The sequence below is a fragment of the Corvus cornix genome, chromosome 1, assembly GCF_000738735.6.
Source record: "Corvus cornix cornix isolate S_Up_H32 chromosome 1, ASM73873v5, whole genome shotgun sequence".
Taxonomy (NCBI): Eukaryota; Metazoa; Chordata; class Aves; order Passeriformes; family Corvidae; genus Corvus; species Corvus cornix.
Window position 1 is genome coordinate 99,643,766 of NC_046332.1, and position 19,691 is coordinate 99,663,456.

General features: G+C 42.1%; 1 protein-coding gene across 2 annotated transcripts; it reads left to right on the plus strand.

Annotated features, from left to right (window-relative positions):
* Positions 1–9,410: 9,410 nt before the first annotated feature.
* TLR7 (toll like receptor 7) lies at positions 9,411–19,199 on the plus strand. 2 transcript variants are annotated; one of them, XM_010394401.4, is made up of 3 exons: positions 9,411–9,665; positions 10,899–11,027; positions 13,539–19,199. In XM_010394401.4, the coding sequence occupies exons 1-3, from the start codon at positions 9,663–9,665 to the stop codon at positions 16,677–16,679; spliced, it is 3,273 nt and encodes a 1,090-aa protein (XP_010392703.2). In that variant the 5' UTR covers positions 9,411–9,662; the 3' UTR covers positions 16,680–19,199. The 2 variants fall into 2 exon arrangements, with proteins under 2 accessions (XP_010392703.2, XP_019138642.2); XM_019283097.3 differs by lacking the exon at positions 10,899–11,027 and having other exon boundaries at positions 9,412–9,665.
* The last annotated feature ends 492 nt before the right edge of the window (positions 19,200–19,691 follow it).

Genomic DNA, 19,691 nt, shown 5'->3' on the forward strand with positions numbered 1-19,691 from the left:
ATTTGGGGATATATTTATAATAATACATGAATGTATTATAAAGTGAGTTTTTCCACTCCAGTTAAGAAGGTCTTCAGAAAGGCTATTTTTTTTTGTTTGTTTCTCTGAGAATAAATCTATTTGGTCTTTTCTTTTTCCCAATAATTTTCTATTGTTTCTGAGAAATTAGTTTTTCTCCATGAAAATGAGTAGAACAGAATTTCACCTGTACTGCTTTCAGTGATGAATGCAGAAATAGAGTATGTAAACTCTTGTGCTGAGAATTCAGTTCAGCCGCTAGTTCTCAGAGAAGTTCCTCATTAGAGTTGAATTTTCAGAACTGCTATAGCACAGTGGAAATGAATTTACAGTATTGTTTTATTTGGTAAAGAAATTTCTAAAATATATGATCACTTAGCCCACATCACTTTGCATTTAAATTGTTAACCACCAAGTGTGTGGCCACATAATTATACCAAGTTTACACCTGAGCACTATGCAAAAGGCATACAGTACATTTAATGCTCAACTCAGATGATTTTTACATCAGCTTGTTGGAAGCAAACCCACTCAACTGCATTTAATAGGGTGAGATGGGGGAAAGAGCAGAAGGAAAATGGCAGAACTAATCTTAATGTATGTGCTGCATTTTGTGCACCCAAAATGCTTATGAAGAGTTACAGGTGACTTCCAACAGCTTTGTGAAAACTGCCTCCATTCTGACAGAATTAAAAGCCATGGGAACAGAAAATGGTGAGGTGTCTGGTATTTAATGCTGTGTGCTTCCCAGTCCCTGCCTGGATTCTGGTCTGAATATCAGGTGACAGTTCAGCCTGGTGGGAAACATTCCTCTCTCAGCAGCATTCTTTTGTGATAACAAAAAACTACCACATTAGATAGCTGAAGTTGGAGGATTTAGCTCATATTTTTACATAAAATTTATATTGTCTTGTTCCACTGCCCTAGTGGTAGTATACATTTTTGGCTTTCTTGGTAAGAGGATTTGATTTTTGGAGCTTTACTGGAAGCTCTTGTCATAGACTCCCAGTGGTTTTAAATGTCAAACACTCAGAGCCTGTTGCTGAGGCAGTGGACTATGGGGAGTGAAACCTCAATGTCTTTCTTGTACTGAGGGGCCCAAAACTGAACTAAGAGATAAAGGTTCTCCTTAGCCCTTCTTTGGCTGTTAATGCATTTAGAGGAACACTTTTTATTCTCCTTTTCTGCAGTAGCCAGGTTCATTTCTATTTGACCTTTAGACCTTGTCATTTTCTCTGTGCATTAACTCATGACATACTTGTAAACCTCATGACTGGTCTACCCCATTTTCCAAAGAACATGAGCATACAACCCTAGTCCAAACTCTCCTTTTCTCCCTGAGTTCCATCCAGCCAAATCTCTCTGTTCAGTCAGGTTGTTTTTCTTCCCACCTGCCTGTCTTTGGCACATGGGGACAGCCTGCACCTTGAAGATTTCCTTCTTGAAGAGTGTCCAGCCTTACTGGGCTCCTCTGCTCTTCAGGATTGCCTCCCAAGTGACTCTGTCAGCCAGGTTCCTAAAAGGCTAAAGTCTGCCCTTCGGAAGTCCAAGGTAACAGTTCTCCTTATTGCTCCAAGTACCAAAAACTCTATTACATGGCCAAGATGGCCTCCAGCCATCACATCACCCACAGGTCCTTCTCTGCTCACAAACCTCAGGTCCAGCAGGACACTTTCCCTAGTTGGCTCTCACCAGCTGTATCACAAAGTTATTGGGGTTTTAGGAGCTCTCCTGGTGGGTTATTTTTCTGTTAAAGGAATTTTCCCTGTACAGTGTTGCTAGTGGGACAAATTGCTGGGTACTTAAGAAAAACAAAAGCAGTGTCTATGGACGGTGGGGTGCATCTGGCTACTCTTTCGTTTCCCCTGGGTGTGTGGACAGTTGGTCGGTCGGCGTTTGGACAGAGAGGGAGGCTGCTTTCTTGGGCTGCCTTTTCCTTCTGCCGGAGAAAACCCAGGATCCCCAGCCCTTCTTCCCTGCCCTGCTGGGAGCTGGGCTGTGGCCGTCCTGCCCCTGCCATTGCTTCGAGCTTCGCTCTGTTGTAGCCCTGCTCGACCTGCCTGCCCAGACCTCTGGGGGGTTCCCTGTTTGGATACATCTCATCTGCCACCCGGGATTTGTGCTCGTCCCTGCCATTCCAGCCTGCTGTTCCAGCCTGCTGTTCCCGAGGGTCTGGCCGGACACCGGGATCGGCTGCCCAGGGGTTTGGGAAGCCTTTGTCCCATCCCTTCCCGGGATCCCAGGGCACCGGTGCCACGTGCTCCCCGAGCTCGCTCCGGAGCGCCCCCTGCAGCCGCGGGGGAACCATCGCACCTGCCCTGCTCACCGGGAGCCGCCAGCGCCCCTGCCGGCTGCGAGCGGAACTGCACCCGAGGGGAAAGGGCCTGACAGCTGAGAAGGCTGTGACTGGGTTTGTGATTGTTTGCTGGTACTGCCATGGTTATTGCTGTTTGTATGACTGGTTATACACATATAGATATATAATAGTAAAGAACTATTATTCCTATTTCCCATATCTTTGCCTAAAAGCCCCTTGATTTCAAACATAATAACTTGGAGGGAAGGGGAGTCACATCTGCCATTTCAAGGGAGGCTCCTGCCTTCCTTAGCAGACACCTGTCTTTCAAACCAAGACAGTTATTTCCACACTCTCCACAAATCCCCCAGACTGATTCCACTGTATTGTATTTCCAGCAGGTATTTGGTAAGTTGAAGTCTTGCACAAGAACATCCCAGGAGGGGCTGGGGATTGTGAGACATCTCCTAGCTGTTTATAGAATGTTTCATCTGTCTCTTTATCCTGCTTGAGCTCTTTATATCAGCTTCCCAGCATGATAGATGGCTTTTTAGTCTTTCCCCTGAGTCTTACCATAAATGCTTGACCCTTTCGTCACCATCATCAAGCTCTCGATGGTCAAAACACTCTCTAACATAGAGCCCACTGCCTCTCCTTCCTTGCCTATCCCTTATGAAGTGTTTATAGCTATCCACTGCAGCATTCCTGTTGTGCAAGTCATCCCAGCATATTTCCATGATTGCAACTATATCACAGTTTTCCAGCTGCATGACAGCTTCCAACTCCTCTTTGCTGCTCATGCTGTGTGCATTGATGTAGGTATGCTGCAGCTGGGCTATCAATCCAGCCACCCTCTGTGACTGTTCACAGGTACTCTTGTGGTTTCTAAGAGCAGTATCTATATTGTATAGACATGTGTGTATGTAAATATATTGAGAGAGGGAGAAAGGAAATCAATCCATAACAATTGCAACCATGACATTAGAATCAGAATAATAAAATAGTTTGCGTTGGAAGGAGCTTTAAAGATCATTTAGTTCAAATCCCCCTGCCATGGGCAGGGACAGTTCTCAATAGACCAGGCTGCTCAATGCCCTGTACAACTTTGCCTTTATCACTGCTGTAGCGGGTTCAGTTTGTAACTGGGCAGAAACACCAATTTAGTGTAGTGGTTTGGTCCAAAATACTCATTACTGTTTACCTTCTGTGAGATAATTAGGAGAAAAGCAAATCAGGCACAAAACTTGAAAGAATATATAGAAGTTTATTAACAGACCTAAAAGAAGGGGGAAAAAAAAATCATACCACACCTTCAGAACACTTCTCCTCCCCCCACCGTTCTCTCTTCTTCCACTGGCAATGTAAAAAGACAACCCTTCAGATGTTCAGTCTGTTTACCACTTCCGTAATAGCCTTGTTCAGTTCATTTCGGAAGAGGAGTCTCTCTTGCTCATGCTATGGAGACATTATCACAACAAGACAGCCGCCCGGGTTGGTTCTCTGCTTGCATCATGTGAGAGTCCCTTCCCACGACTTGCAGCTTTTCCCACAACTGCTTTCGAGGGTCCAATCTTGAGCTACTGGGGTACAATTTTAAGGTTGAGCCATTCAGAAACAAAAGTTCTCTTCACCCATCTCTGGGAGCATTTCATCTCTAAGAATAGAGGCCCTCCCCCTTCCCTGGGAGAAAAAGGGTCCTCTTCATCTCTGGGACTATCTCTGGGAGCATCTCTAGGAATTGAGGTCTTCTCCTTCCAATTTGGAGCAAGAGTTCTCATCACTTCCATCTCTCCCTGTTCAAACTTCTCATCAAATTGCAGCTGCTTCAGCATTTGCTTATTCCTGCACAGGTACTTTTGCTCACAAGTAGAAGTTGAATGCTCCACCCCCATGCCTTCATGAAATTACAATGGGTACTCTGATATAGCATAGCTTTACAACAGATTTTCAGCTTTAAGCATCTCCTCTTTCTCCTCCCTCAGGTTTTCAGCTCTTCACAGCACTAAAAGGGTTAATCTCACCCAGGCCTTGCAGCTGGAATTCGCTTATCGCTGTTGGTCACATGATCTTTGCCGGAAAGTGGGGCAGCTTCAGCTGAATCTTCGGCCGCACTTCGGGGGGGGGGGGGGTGGGCGCGCCGTCTGCCCATAGCAGGGATTGGGGGGGTGAGGGGCGGAGGGAAGTTCCACGGGTGGAACAGGGCCCATCGGCTCCAAGATGGCTGTGGCCCGGCCCAGCCCAAGCAGGGCCTGGCCCGGGCCCTGAGGGCCCCATACGGGCCCTGCAGCTACATGTCCCAGCACCAGAAATGAGACAGAGCTCCCCCGGGCTTTGTCCATTCTTAAATGTGGACCACAGAGTCAGTCAAAATTTTAAGTGGCTTAAAGAATTGTCCATATTCAAACTGGCCAGCTGATAGGTTCTGTCAGGTCACAGAGGATGCTGTAAGCACCCCTTTGCAAGAACATCACTTCCGGGACTATGTTTGGTAACCCATGAAAACTGCCATAGATGGGGCATCCACAACTGCTTTAGGCAACCTGTTCCAGTACCTCACCACACTCACAGTAAAGAATTTCTTCTGCATACCTAACCGAAATTTCCCCTTTTCTCATTTTGAACCCATTCATTTTGAATCCATTACTCCTTGTCTTATCAGTACAGTTCTTGACAGAGTCCCTCTACAGTAGGCCCCTACAGATACTGGAAGGTTGATATGAGGTCTCCATACAACCTTCTCTTCTCCCAGCTGAACAGCCCACACTTTCTCAGCCTGTCCTCATAGCAGAGATACTCTAGTTCTCTTACCAACTTCATGGCCCTCCTCTGGACTTGCTCCAACAGTTCCATGTCCTTTTTGTCAAAATAACCTGTTGAGTTGTAGCCTTCTCCCATTAAAATGTAATGCACGATTCTTGAAAAAGCAGGGTCAAGCCCTATAATAAATCAGAATATTGATCAACACACTTGCATGTTTAATACAAGCCCTGTTACATTGCTTGACAGTCATAATCTTAAGCCTTTATTTCATATGGGGATGCTTTTCTGCTGTGATTTGTTTGGGTCCAGCAGTGTCCATGTTGTTCTGCAGAGATTGTTCCAGTGCTCCTTCCAGTGCTCTTGCCTGAAGATAACTTCATAAACCCTGGCAGGATTAACTACATGAAACATGCAAAAAGGCTAGCAGTGTCATCACTAAGAAGCAGGATTTGAGGAAATCCCACTTACAAGTGCCAAAATTCCTCTGAACCTGTCAGTTTTGTGGTTTGCAGCAGTTTCTGCATTACTGTGCACCATCACTTCCAGCATGACTACCTTGTTACTTCTCCTCCTCATCATCCCCCAGAGAAAAGAAGGAATGATGTCTGTGGCTACGCCACCTTACCTGCCCCTGAGGAAGGGGAAAACAGTAGGGGTACAGTTGCTTTGCTGACCCTGGAGAACTTGGAAAATAACTCCATCTCATTCCAGCTATTTCTGGATGCCTTCTGGCCCCCTTGAAGGAAACTCACTTTCAAAAACAGGACTGCTGGGCACCTTGCCTTTCAGCAAACATTTTCAACCTGTTGTAAACCAAACAGTCAGTGTTGGCACTGAGGTAGCCTGAGGCAGCCTGAGCTTTCAGAAGAGGCAATGTCTGTTTCTGTGGTATTAGTGGCTCCCTCGGCCATATCTCAGCACCCTGGGTGGTTTGGGTCAGCTCTTAATGCAGATCTATCAGGGTGTCCTCCCTTACCAGAGCCCTGAGTGCTTCCTCTGCCCTTGTTGTAGGCCAATCTCCTCCAGTGCTGTCTTCTATTGTTGTGATTATTTTTAGTGCCCGCAAACACATTTCTGCAACAGCTATCAGCAAGGCTCTTACATTACATACACAGATCATACATGCAGAAACTTTAAGGCTTCTGCAAGTGATTTTGTTACCATTTCCTCAATTTTGCTATCCATTTCTCCTTTTGGTTCTTTTCGTACATCTGTCTGCATCAGTTTGAAGAGTCAACTTGTGTATTGCTAAAACTGAGCAAGATAACTGGTTTTCTTCAATAGTTTTCTGGGTAAATTATGCAAAGTTACACTGAATGCTGTATTAACTATGAATAGGTGGGGTTTTATCCTCATTCTTGAAATGAGGGTCAGCACTTCATAAAAAAAACATTTCTGGAAGACTTTAGGACTGTAAATAAACTACCCAGATTTAAGATGAACATAGTGGAACCCTGATTTTGATAAATAAGTTAAAGAAACTTGCTGTAAGTTTTCTTTTAGAAGACAAAGGAAAAAAGGAAACGTGATTTCACCAATCTGATTACAAGCCAACTGACAAGCAAACTCATAGATAAAGGACTAAGTCAATTAAGGACTCCTGCTTTATTTTAAATTACATTCTTCACTCACAGCAGCAGTAATATACGTTTGCTCTTACCAGAGGATCCTCCCCTAACACGTGACGTAGTAGGAAGTACTTTTCTGTTTTCAGTTACTCTGTGTTTCAGAGGGGGCAAAAGAGATTTTGTGCAACTTCTGAGGGAAACTCAACTTTTAAAATCAGTAAACCAGTGACTCCCTGTGCCTCTAAAAATCAAACTCTATTCAGTAGTTCTGAATTGCTGTGCATTTACTCCCATCTTTTGAAGGGGAGTATTGCTGTATTTTGCTTCCCACACTTCATAGGTTTAGGAAAAAAAAAAGCAGCAAAAGTATGCTCTGCATTTCTATTAGTGTTTAGCTAAAGCTGCAGTTTCACTTTGTACAGAATTGAAACTCCTGTGCTCTTAGATGTGACAGCAAGTTCCTAATATAAAAAAGTATTAGCCTTATTCCAAAAAAAAATGCTGAGTGTCTGAATATCTGAAGTTTGTGGGTTTAGACTGCAAGGGAGATCTCCAAAGACATGGTGCACCTGCCAAAAATTACAGGCTTGGGTAACTGGACACTGATTTAGAAAACCTACTTGCAACCAAAACAAGTAGACATTAAGCATCTCGTGTTCTGGTGTCATGTACCAGGGACATGGCTGGGTGTTGGTGTTTTCGGCAATCAAATGGGTCAGGGAGCCCAGACAGACGCTCCAGGAGCCTTTTTATTATTTTATTCCAGCATCAGACTCATACACAGAGTTGAGACAGAGATGGTACAAAGCTCACGCCGTCACAGGCGTCCAAAAACTTTCTTGTTACAGAGCATTCTTAAAAGCTTCTTTGCCAACTAGCATGCCTCTAAAATTTACAGACAACTGTTTTAACCAATCTTCAATAGCGCACGTACATCTGTTGTACACAATACTTGCTTGTTATGCCTTTATACAACAATGCACAATATTCCATTATTAGGCTTAAACTTATCTATCTTGCTAAGCTTATTTTTTGCAACTTCAAAACCTATCTCAGCCAAACTTAGAAACTCTAATCATCATTTTAACGTCCTTGCTTGCTATATAATTTTATCTTCTTCTATCTTCAAGTTTTTGCAGTTAGAGCTGATTCCTAAATTCTTTTGCTTTATTTCTAAAACCTGCTATTTTTTTCACACCTAAGGGCTTTTCCACCTTTTTGTGTTTCCCACAGCTGGGTACTTGAAGAAATCTACATACACAGTCCAACTTGTGTTAGGTCATTCTCTCCTTTCATAATTAGATATGCACATTATCTTTTCTACAGGATCAATAATTATAAATGAGTGGAAGCTAAGTTTCTTTTGTTGTGACATACACAAAGTGAAATATCCAGAGCGGAATAGCTAGTGTAGAGTGTTTGCTAGTGTAGAGAGATGGTTTTTCCTACCAGAAATGTCTCAAACGGCTTTTCAACACACAGCAGGATTTTAATAAGATTTCTGCATTCGTTATGGTAGCACCCAATGAAAATCTCAGTGCATTTCGCATGAAAAGCAAAATCCAGTTATCAGTAAAGAGTGGAAGAATCATACTGCATTGCAGTACTTCTAGTATTCAGGCACAAAGGTGAGAAATACAGTCCTGAATTAATACAGCTGGCAATTAATAAGCCCTTTTCTAGGCCTTGATTGAAATGGCAATGATGCTGTACAACTTCCTTGTTTTCCTGTTTATTTTCTATATGACTCAGACACTAAACGCATGGAATTTGAAAGTATTATTACAAATTCTTTCCCTGTTCATTTTTCAAGTTCCAGTCACCTGAAATTAATTTCTCAGCTCCACCATAGTCAGAGAAATTATGAATTGCAATTTAAAATGTAAAGTAAAATACGTATATAAGGAAGACATGAAAAAACCCCACAATCCCCACCTGATAAACATCCTAAAAATTGAACCAGTCTGTTCTGATAAGCATGGAGACTCCTAAGTATGAAACTGTTAGAAAGACACCATGTTCTGTGAAATGCTGGATTGTCATCAGTTTAAATCTATCCATGTAGCTTTAAGCTTTGGCCATTCTACAGTCTCCCACACAGTTTTAACCTTGCTCTATGCCACTTCCTGTGCCCTTTTCACTATCTTTTTTATCCTCGTTGGGTTTGTTTCCCTTCCCCAAAGTCCCAGTCACTTAATAGACATTTCCATAGAGTATTCAGCTTAAAACCCTCCCATTTCTTGAAGCTATTTGTATCAGGAGTAAATGCCAAATAATAATAATTATAAAAATGACTAAACTTCCAAAACTGAACTATTGTTAACATCAATTACCAACTTCTGTCTCTATTTTCATGCAGCTTACACTAAAAAGAGGGGGTGGGGGAAAGGAGGAACTTGAGCTTCTGCAAATCTTAGTTTAGTCTGAAGTGACTGATTACGTGTATGTAGCACATTTTTCTCCTTGCTGATTGATCTTAAACTTTGTGGCCAAATATTCCACAACTGTCCTTTGGAATTCCCCATGGCTTGGATGTTTACCTTTTCGGAGCAGGTCTTACAGTTTTTTATGGTGTGACACTGTATCTAGGTAAAAACCAGTTTGAAATGAAAACTGTGTTCAAAAGTAGCATAGAAGAGAGCAAATTGCAACGTGTGAGAATAAAAGCACGTGGATGTATGAGTAATGTAAGAATTTCTTTAAAGGGGGAAAAATAAGAGTACTCAGTTATTTCTGTGGGGTGGAGTAGTAAATGAGGTACTGTTGTTTTAAGTACAAATGTTTGAGGAAGTAGGTTGCAGAAGTTGTTTCACATTCAATTATTTCTCAAGTTGCAATCGAGGTGAAAAGAAGTGACAGAGTAGTGATTTCTGCTGTTGTCTTGAGTGAGTTATGTCATGTTACATTCTCCTCTACACCTCAGCTGAACCACTGGAAACCACTTTAGTGCTGTTTTTCTTCTGCTCCGTTTTGCAGTCTCTTCCAGCATCTAATCTGCCAGACCTGGAAGCACACAGAAAATGGTATGTTAAACTTTCATTTTAAATTTGCTCTTAGGTATCTTTGACTGGAACTGCTTTGGAAGATTTTCAAGAACATATTCTGCTTTTCTGTTTTCTAAATGGTCCAGTTTACTGTTATGGTTCGAAGCTGCAGAGCATTATGTCTGCAAAGGAAAGCATTAATTTGCACTAATACTTATTGTACAGCAGTGCTACAGAACAAGTAACGAATGTCTTATCCAAATACTCCAAGTTTTTAGGTGTTTATTTTTCTCTACCCTTCCCTCCTGTCACAACTTAAAATACATGTGGAACCTCTACAGAAAAACTTCCTTCAGAAACTCATAGCTGTACTGTTGCTGAATATTTGAAGAACACCCTAAATCATTAGGGGTTTGTGCACATAGCAGTTAAGATCAGTAGATTAGTTCTTTTGAACTCCTTATAAAACCAAGCATAGATCACAGACAAAAGAACAGCTCGCATACTCCTGCTGTACTTTTAAACAAGCCTCTCATTGCAAAGACATTGCACAAGACAGCATTGCTTCTTGCTCTTATTTAGGTCTTTCTGTTTGTTCTGGTACTATAATGGATGCAACATTTTACATATGCAAATAGCCAGATACAGCCCCAAGATGTAACTCTTTACAGTTAAAACAGCTAATGCATTACAAAGATTATCAGGAGAGGGAAGAATATACAAAGAAATGAAGCACAAAGATGGTAGGAGCTACGCTGGCTCTGCAACAACACTTAGGTTCCTAAAAATACTGTAATATGTGAGAATTCAAAACCTGAGCGTTGTAAGACTCAAGATGTCTTTTTTGACTTCTTAAGAAGCCTACAAACATATTCATGAAGACTTTCAAAGCCCAGATTCACCGCACCTAATTTCAGGCACCTAAATGTGCAGTGTTAACCTCTGCTTGGTGTGTACTCAGGCAGATCTCCCTCGATCTTCAAACTGAACAGTCCCTGCAGAGTGGCCTCTCTCCTCTCTCCCACTCTCTCTTGAATTTCGGTGCTACTAAGATTGATGACAGCAAATTGAGGAACTTAGTTAAACACCTGAAATTAAGGGCCTGCGTGTAGTGACTGAATATGAGCTCATGTGGAAAGTTTGAGTCTTCAATCTAGACTGCAATCACACCTTGCCCATGCCCTGCTCTAGTGCTTCAACAGAGTGGTTTAATCTGGTTTATCAAATCTTTAAAGCTTGAACCTAATTAACTTTCCCTTCCTTCATTTAAAGGTAGAAAGGCTGGTGGAGTTTGATGTGCATCAGTTGTCAGTATTTGCTTCAGTGACTACAGATTCTGTGTCCATGGCTGGTGACAGCCAGCACTTCATGGTCTGCTGTGGTCTGTGTCGACAGATAAAGGTAAAAGGCACCCATGTGATGGTGGAGTGACACGTCCTGCAGTGCAGAGTCTCTATGGTTTCCCTATCAGCTCTCTGCTGTTCTCCACTGGGTAAACAGACTGGCCCTGGTGTCCATAGGTCTGCTAACGCAAGAAATGGAGGCAGGCAGTTTCTGGGACATCACAGGCCATTTGGTTAGCATAGGCACTCTTTGGTTTTCCGTTAGTCTCCTAATGTCCTTTACATGTATAATATGCTGTGTCCCCTGGGAAAGAAGGAAGGAAGGCAAAATTTTTTCAGGAATATATCCAGATTTTTCTTTGGCAGTGTCACTTGTCACTCTAAAAAAGACCTTCAATTTTCCATGTAATTAAATAGCAATGGCAGAGCCCTTCCTTCTCCTTCCCACATCCCTGACCACATTAGTGGAGAAAAAAGGGTTCTACTGAAAAGCTCAGGTGGTGGAAGGAAATTAATGCCTTTTATCTTTTCCAAATTCACTCCCCACTTAACTCTGATTACTCTCAATAATAATTTTTATCCAAGTGCACGGGAAATCAGAAAACTTAATCCTCCTCTAAAGCAGATTGGCTAGACTGTATTGAAAACACTGGTGAACTCCCTTACCCAGTGACCTCTGTCTGGGCAATTTTCCAAAGGGAATTCCAATAAGCCAAATGATGGTTAATTTGATACCTAGCAAATGAAAACACAAGAGTTGGAGATAATGAAATATGAATACACAGGCATGGCCTGGTTAGTCCATATGAGCCTGCTCTGAATAATTGTATGAATGACAGCCACAGCTACCAGCCGTGGTATTTAGCTACCTTGCCTTTTCTCAGAGCATGTGCGGATCAGAAGAAAGCACCATAGCACTTCCAGGGAGTGGGCAAGGAAATTGTGGTAACACTGTAGCTTCTGTCACTGTATCAGGTTACACTGAATTCAAGGTCTGCAGTGGACTTTTACATTTTTCCTTCTATACTGAGGCTCTGTAATTCCAAAGATGACTGAAAGAAATACCAAAGTGATGCCATTTGGATGTTGAGTCAAGATAGCAGAAGTGCAGTGCTGTGTGAGACCTGATCTGGCTTCTCTCACATTTCCAGATACATGGATGCAGAGGGAGATTCAGCATAGGTAACATAGAAACACAAAGTTGTACAGGGGACACAGTGCTTGAAGTAAACAGGGCGTGCAACAGAAAGCCTCGCTTCACCTCTAGGTCCATATCACCTGCAAGGCACATCTTTGGCAGCACTCGACAGGGTTTACACAGACTGCTTGGCAAGTCTCTGTATGTTCTTGTGTCACAGCTAAAGAGATAAAAACATTTCCATGTATCTTGAACATTTTACCTAATCATCTGATTTTCACCTACTTAATTGGGTTGTGACATTTAATCAATATTATGCCACACATAACTAATCCTGGTGGTTTAAGAGCCCCCTATGTGCGATACAAGCCTCCACCACTGAGTTTTCAAGGAAGAAACAAGGATGATGATTTTCGTGAGGTGTCTTGTCTTTAAAACTCTTGACCAACACCAGATGCAAGCAATTAGATACAGGGCAAGGCAGCAAGATGGTCATGGCCCTTCTGCCTGTGCCACACAAGCCAAGGCTGGCAGTCTGCCAGCCAGGGTTTCCTTGACACTGACTGCTGCTGAGGAAATAACCAGTAAGTTGTGAAATATTAAAAGCTCTTCCCATAATACCCACAAATCTATGAAGCCAGCAAGACCACAAAGTCTCAACAGACAGAGTGTTTCAGAAGCTTCTTAAAATGTCTGTGGGATTTTTGCTCTGGTTATTTAGGCTGGTTATTAGTCTTTCATGGAACATACCCAGTTTTAAACTTGTCTTTGATTTTCATGTTCCCACCTCACCCAGATACATTGTTTTCTTGTCCCTCGTCCCTTATTGGACAGTGGAAATGAAAACTGGTAATAAACGTTAAGGAAATAAAGACATTGACTTTCTTAGGTCAACTCTACATCTATTCTGCCACTTACTAGAGGAAGAATACTCATGATAATGTTAAATTTGAATTCGGAACTCAGTCACCTGTTAGTGCAGTTTTGGAAGTTTACACAAGCTTTTGAGTTGAGATTTTGAGTATAGATCTTGTATACGCTTAGAAAAAGTAACTGTGCTCATCTACGTTAATATGCAATGGCAACCTGCTGGATGTTGAACACCTCTTATTTCCCCTTAAAAAGGAGTATTCACAGAGACATGGACTTTAATTACCCCTTGTCACTTTCTCAGGAGATGTTTTTTAATAATTCATTTTTTAGAGAGTGATATTTAAATTAATATTAGAATTCTTGGTGATGATAAAATAAAAAAAGATTTGAGGAACCACCAACATATGCCTCCAGAAACATATATTCCTACCTGCACATCCATCCATGGTCAGTGTGTGACCAGGACCCCAATTTAGCTGTATAGTTGGCCTGACCCAGTGTGTAGGTGAAATATTCTCATTGCATTAAACTAATACTTCCGTATTTCCTTGGTTTTAGGTATCTCGTGCAAAGATGTCAAATGCATTGCCATTTATCCTGCTCTTCATATTCCCAATGCTGCTGTCAGGGGCTTGGTTTCCCAAAACTTTACCCTGTGATGTTAAGTCCTCAGAAGGCACTGTGACAGTGGACTGCACTGATCGGCGCCTTAAAGAAGTTCCCAGAGGGATCCCTGGAAACGTTACCAACCTTACCCTGAGTATTAACCATATCCCCCACATCTACCCAACATCCTTTGATCATCTTGAAAACCTCCAGGAGATTGACTTCAGATGCAACTGTGTGCCTGTCAAACTTGGCCCCAAAGATAATGTGTGCACTAGCAGACTGAAGATTGAGACTGGTAGTTTTGCTGCCCTGACAAGACTGAAGTCATTGTATTTGGATGCAAACCAGCTGGCAGAAATACCCCGAGGTCTTCCTGCTACTTTAACCCTGCTGAGCCTGGAAGCAAACAGTATCTTTTCTATCCATGAAGCCAGCTTCTCAGAGCTAGGAAACATAGAGGTATTGTATCTTGGACAGAACTGTTACTACCGCAATCCATGCAACGTTTCATTTGAAATTGAGAAAACAGCCTTTCTGGGGCTGAAAAAGTTAACAATACTGTCCCTGAAGTCCAACAACTTAACACATATTCCACCCAATTTGTCATCTACTTTAAAGGAATTGTATATTTACAACAACATGATTCAAGTGATTCACGAACAGGATTTAAGTGGCCTTTCCAATCTAGAAATTCTTGACCTAAGTGGCAATTGCCCACGTTGCTATAATGCCCCGTATCCTTGCATTCCTTGTCCCAAGAGCTCGATTCAGATACATTCAAAGGCTTTTGACTCCTTGGAAAATTTAAGAATTTTGCGACTTCACAGTAACTCTCTTCAGAGCATACCCAGCAGCTGGTTTAAAAACATCAAGAATCTCAAAGAACTTGACCTCTCCCAAAATTTCCTCATGAGGGAGATTGGAGATGCTCAGTTTTTGACATTTATCCCCAGCCTTATGCAGCTTGATCTGTCCTTTAACTTTGAAGTGAAGGTGTATTCTCCCTTCTTGAATCTTTCTAAGACATTTTCTTCTCTCTATAACCTGGAAACCCTGAGGCTCAAGGGTTATGTCTTTAAAGAACTGAGAGCACAAGATCTACGTCCACTGCTCGGTCTTCAGAATCTAACCATGTTGGATCTCGGGACTAACTTTATTAAAGTTGCAGACCTGACAGTGTTTGAAGAATTCCCAGCTCTTAAGTTCATTGACCTCTCAGTGAATAAAATTTCTCCTTCTTCAGGGGAAAGCAACTTCTATGGATTTTGCTCTAATCCTGGCATTTCAGTTGAGCAATACAACAGGCAAGTACGACAAGAGATGCATTATTTCAGGTATGACGTGTATGGGCGAAGTTGCCGTTCCAAAGACAAAGAGGCTTCTTCCTACCAATCTATAGTTAAGGAAGATTGCCTTAACTACGGAAAAACTCTGGATTTAAGCAGAAACAATGTATTTTTTGTTAACCCCTCAGACTTCCTGGGACTTAGCTCCCTCAAATGTCTCAACTTGTCAGGCAATGCAATAAGTCAAACTTTAAATGGAAGTGAATTCTCTTACTTGTCTGGATTGAAATATCTGGATTTTTCTAACAACAGGGTTGATTTGCTATACCAAACTGCTTTCAAAGAGCTAAAATTTTTAGAAATTCTAGATCTGAGCAATAACCAGCATTATTTTCTGGCAGAAGGTGTTACTCACGTGCTTAGTTTTATGAAAAACCTAGCCCATCTGAAGAAGCTGATGATGAATGAGAATGAAATTTCTACCACTATTGATACAGGAATAGAAAGCCAATCTCTTAGAATCTTAGAATTCAGAGGAAATCGTTTAGATGCTCTCTGGAAGGACGGCAATGCTAGATATTTGTCCTTCTTCAAGAATCTGACCAGCCTGGAAGAACTGGATATTTCCTTCAACTCGCTCAGTTTTTTGCCTCATGATGTTTTTAAAGGAATGCCTCCTAGTCTCAAGATCCTCAACTTAACAAATAATCAACTGAAGAGTTTCATCTGGGGAAGCCTCCCCTCTCTGAGGAACCTAGTAACTCTGGACCTGAGCAATAACCTTCTGACTACTGTTCCCAAAGAACTGTCCAATTGCACCTCATCACTCCAAAAACTGATGCTCCGAAACAATCGCATTCAGCGATTAACCAAATATTTTCTCAGAGGTGCTTTTAAACTGAGGTACTTGGACCTCAGCTCAAACAAGATTGAAATAATTAAGAGATCCAGCTTCCCCGAGAATGTCATTAACAACCTGGAGATGCTGCTTTTGCATGGCAATCCTTTTAAGTGTAACTGTGAGGCTGTGTGGTTTGTCTGGTGGATCAATCAGACACAGGTGACCATTCCTCTTCTGGCCACAGACGTGACCTGTGCTGGCCCAGGGGCACATAAGGGAAGGAGCGTGGTTTTCTTGGATCTGTATACCTGTCAGCTGGACACGTCGTATTTGATCCTGTACGCTCTGTCAGCTTCAACCGTCCTTGGCTTTATGGTGTTCACAGTGATGAGCCACCTCTACTTCTGGGATGTGTGGTATAGCTACCATTACTGCACTGCCAAGCTGAAGGGCTATCGGCGCTTGTCTTTACCAGATGCCTGCTACGATGCCTTTATTGCCTATGACAATGAAGATGCAGCTGTGAATGAGTGGGTGCTGCAGGAACTGGTTGAAAGGCTGGAAAACCAAAAAGCCAGGCAGTTCAATTTATGCCTGGAAGGAAGGGACTGGCTCCCAGGACAGCCAGTCTTTGACAACCTTTCCCAGAGCATTCAGCTGAGCAAAAAGACCATATTTGTGCTGACCAACAGGTATATTAAAAGCGGCAGCTTTAAGACAACATTTTACATGGCTCATCAGCGGCTTCTAGATGACAAAATGGATGTCATTATCTTGATATTTCTTGAGAAGGTTTTGCAGAAGTCTCGCTATGTCCGGCTGAGGAAGAGGCTGTGCAGAAGTTCAGTCCTGGAATGGCCAACTAACCCTCAGTCTCAGCCCTACTTCTGGCAGTGCCTGAAAAATGCCATAGCTACAAGCAATTCACTGGCTTACAACAAGCTTCTCCAAGAAACTGTTTAGTCCTACGTTTTCCCTTAAATATTGTTATGATACACATGCACCTTGCTTGGCACTTATTAGTGCACAGCAAGAAATGATGCACTACCCCCTGGAAGTCACTGTTGCAGAATATCACCACTTCCAGCTTTTATTTCACAATAGGCCTCTAACACCTCCTGTGGTTAGGTAAAGTGTGGGTTAGACACTTGGTCTATATGCTCGAGTACACAGGGTGAAGGAGTGCTTGGACCATGCCTAAAGTTGCTGCTGTTTAGACACTCTTGGAATAAATGTGATTTTTATAAAAATACATTGTTTCTCTATTTGCTGTATTTATGAAAATCAAGAAAAGCAACTGCTGACATATTTGTGTCAGAAAATCACTTTAGAAAAGCTCATTCTTTGATCTTAGGGAAATAAAAGATTTTTTATCTTTTCATCTTAGGCTTAGAGTTTCTTAGTCTACCACTTCTATCTGAGTGGGCAAACCGGGGAAAGCAAATTCTGCTGTGACTGCTGTCAGGGGCTTGGATCTGGTACAGGAGCTCTCCCACTGTTGCACTGTCAAAAAACCCACAAATCTGAAGAGACTTGGAAGTATGTGTGTGGACTAAAATGGGAAGATATGTGAGAAATGAGTTCAGAAGGTCTTGTAGGCTATAGGTGGGAAGGAGTTATAACATAAAGGGATTCCTTGTGAATGGAGCTGCTGCATGGTTGCAAGAAGAGAGAGCAGACATGCAGAGGGAGAGGCACAAGGCAGATGGAGAAAATCAGTTAAACCAAACAGACAAAGAACTAGATGATCTTCCAGATCCCTTCCAACCCAAACCATTCTATGATTCTGTCATCTCAGCTGCCTCTGGCAGTTCCTTGCCTAGCTTTTCTGTCTGGTCCTTTCTTTAAATAGTCCCTTTTTGATTTAGTTGTAGGCATGCTAACAAGAAAGAACACAACAACAAACAAGAAAACTAATGTTCATCTAATATAACAGACAATAAGATTTTTTTTTCCCTCCAAATTATCATAGTAGTGTTACTGATTTACCACAGAAGCAGGAGAAAGATCAGGACCTGGTTAGAAGAGTGGGTGTTTTACAATTTTATTTTAACATTGGAAGGAGGATCTGGGGAACTAAAGGCTTGTCAGCCTGACATCGGTGCCAGATGGAGACGATCATCTTGAATGCCATCATGCAACAAGTATAGGACAACCAGGTTATAACGTCCAGCTAGCATGAGTTTTTGAAAGGCAGTTCTTGCATGACCAGCCTGGTCTCGTTCTGTGACAAAATGACCTGCTTAGTGGATGAGGGAAAGGCTGTGGATGTTGTCTATCTAGATTTTAGTAAAGCCTTTTACGTAATGCACAGCATTGTTTAGCCAGGAGAAAAGCCAGCTCAGGGGAGACCTTATCACTCTCTACAACCACCTGAAAGGAGGCTGTACTCAGTGGGAGTCAGTCTTTTCTCCCATGCAGAAAGTGACAGGATGAGAGGAAATGGCCTGGAGTTGCAACAGAGGAGGTTTACACTAGATATTAGGAAAAAAATTTTAATGGAAAGGGTTGTCAAGCAATGGAACAGACTGCCCAGGGAAGTGGTGGAGTCACCATCCCTGGAAGTGTTCAAAAACATGTGGATATGGCCCTTGTGGATATGGCATTTGAGGATATATTTTAATGGTGAACATTGTGATAGTGCTAAGTTGATGATTAGACTTGATGATCTTAAAGTCTTTCCAACCTTAATTATTCTATGATGCTATGGTTTCTTATGGTTGTGTTTGTAAAACAGTGATTTGAAGTTCAACTACTTTGTGCTCATTGTGACCGAGACAGTCACCAATCACCACTTTGCCCACGAATGCTTCTCTGTTTCCAACAACAAATCTAGGTGGGCACTTTTCCCAGTTGGTTCCCTTAATATCTCCACCAAGAAATTATCATCAGCATGCTTCAGGACTGCTTGTGTCCATTGTACAGCACTCCCAATTGACGTCTGGGAAGTTAAGATCACCCATAAGAACATCTGACTTAGAGATATTCCTTCATTCTTTATGGAATAATTTCTCAGTGTGATGTTCCCAGATGGGTGGTTGATAGTATACTCCCACAACAACGTGCATCTTCATCCTTCCAGAGCCTCTCAACTGTGCCACCACCAACTGCAGGCACTATACATTTCAACCCCTCCCTCCTATAAAGAGCCATCCCCTGACTTGCCTGCCCTGCCTATCCTTCCTGAAGAGCCTATAACTATGTTATAACAGAGTAACACCATGAATCGACAGTATTGTTTTGTTTGGTAAATTTCTTAAATGTCAGATCATTTAACCCATGTTACTTTGCAGTTAAGTTGTTAATAACCCTGAAATCTGGGGCCACGTAATTATACCAAGTACTACACAAAAGGCATACAATACATTTAATGCACAGTATCAGTTCCCACAGAACTCAGTGTCAAGTTCTGTTGCTTTATACCTCAGATCTTTGCGTCAAATAAAGTGCTGAATTGGTTGCCTTCCCTGTGCACAAGTACTGTAAATAAAGCTTCAAAATTACTTATGCCAAGAGGTTGCTTGTGCTTCTATTCTTTTGACACTCTTTTTTTGGAGACTGTGGCCTGCACAGGTCAAACAGAAAAGAATTTAGGCATTGACTCTCTTGCAAACCTTGCTCATAAATCATGTTACAGCTGTCTCGAACATAAGGATGAACGGTTAATCACACCAGACTGGTAAACAGCTTCACAATAAGATCATCCTTCTCCTTCTTTTTATGGTCTGACAGAAGGGACACAATGTTTAAATTTCCTTGGGAGTCTGAGCTGCATTTCATGACCAGTTGAAGTTTGTGTTTCTCAGACGGTTGGAAGCAAACCCACTCAATTTAATGGGATGAGATGGGGGAAAGAGCAGAAGGAAAATGGCAGAACTAATCTTAATGTATGTGCTGCATTTTGTGCACCCAAAATGCTTATGAAGAGTTACAGGTGACTTCCAACAGCTTTGTGAAAACTGCCTCCATTCTGAC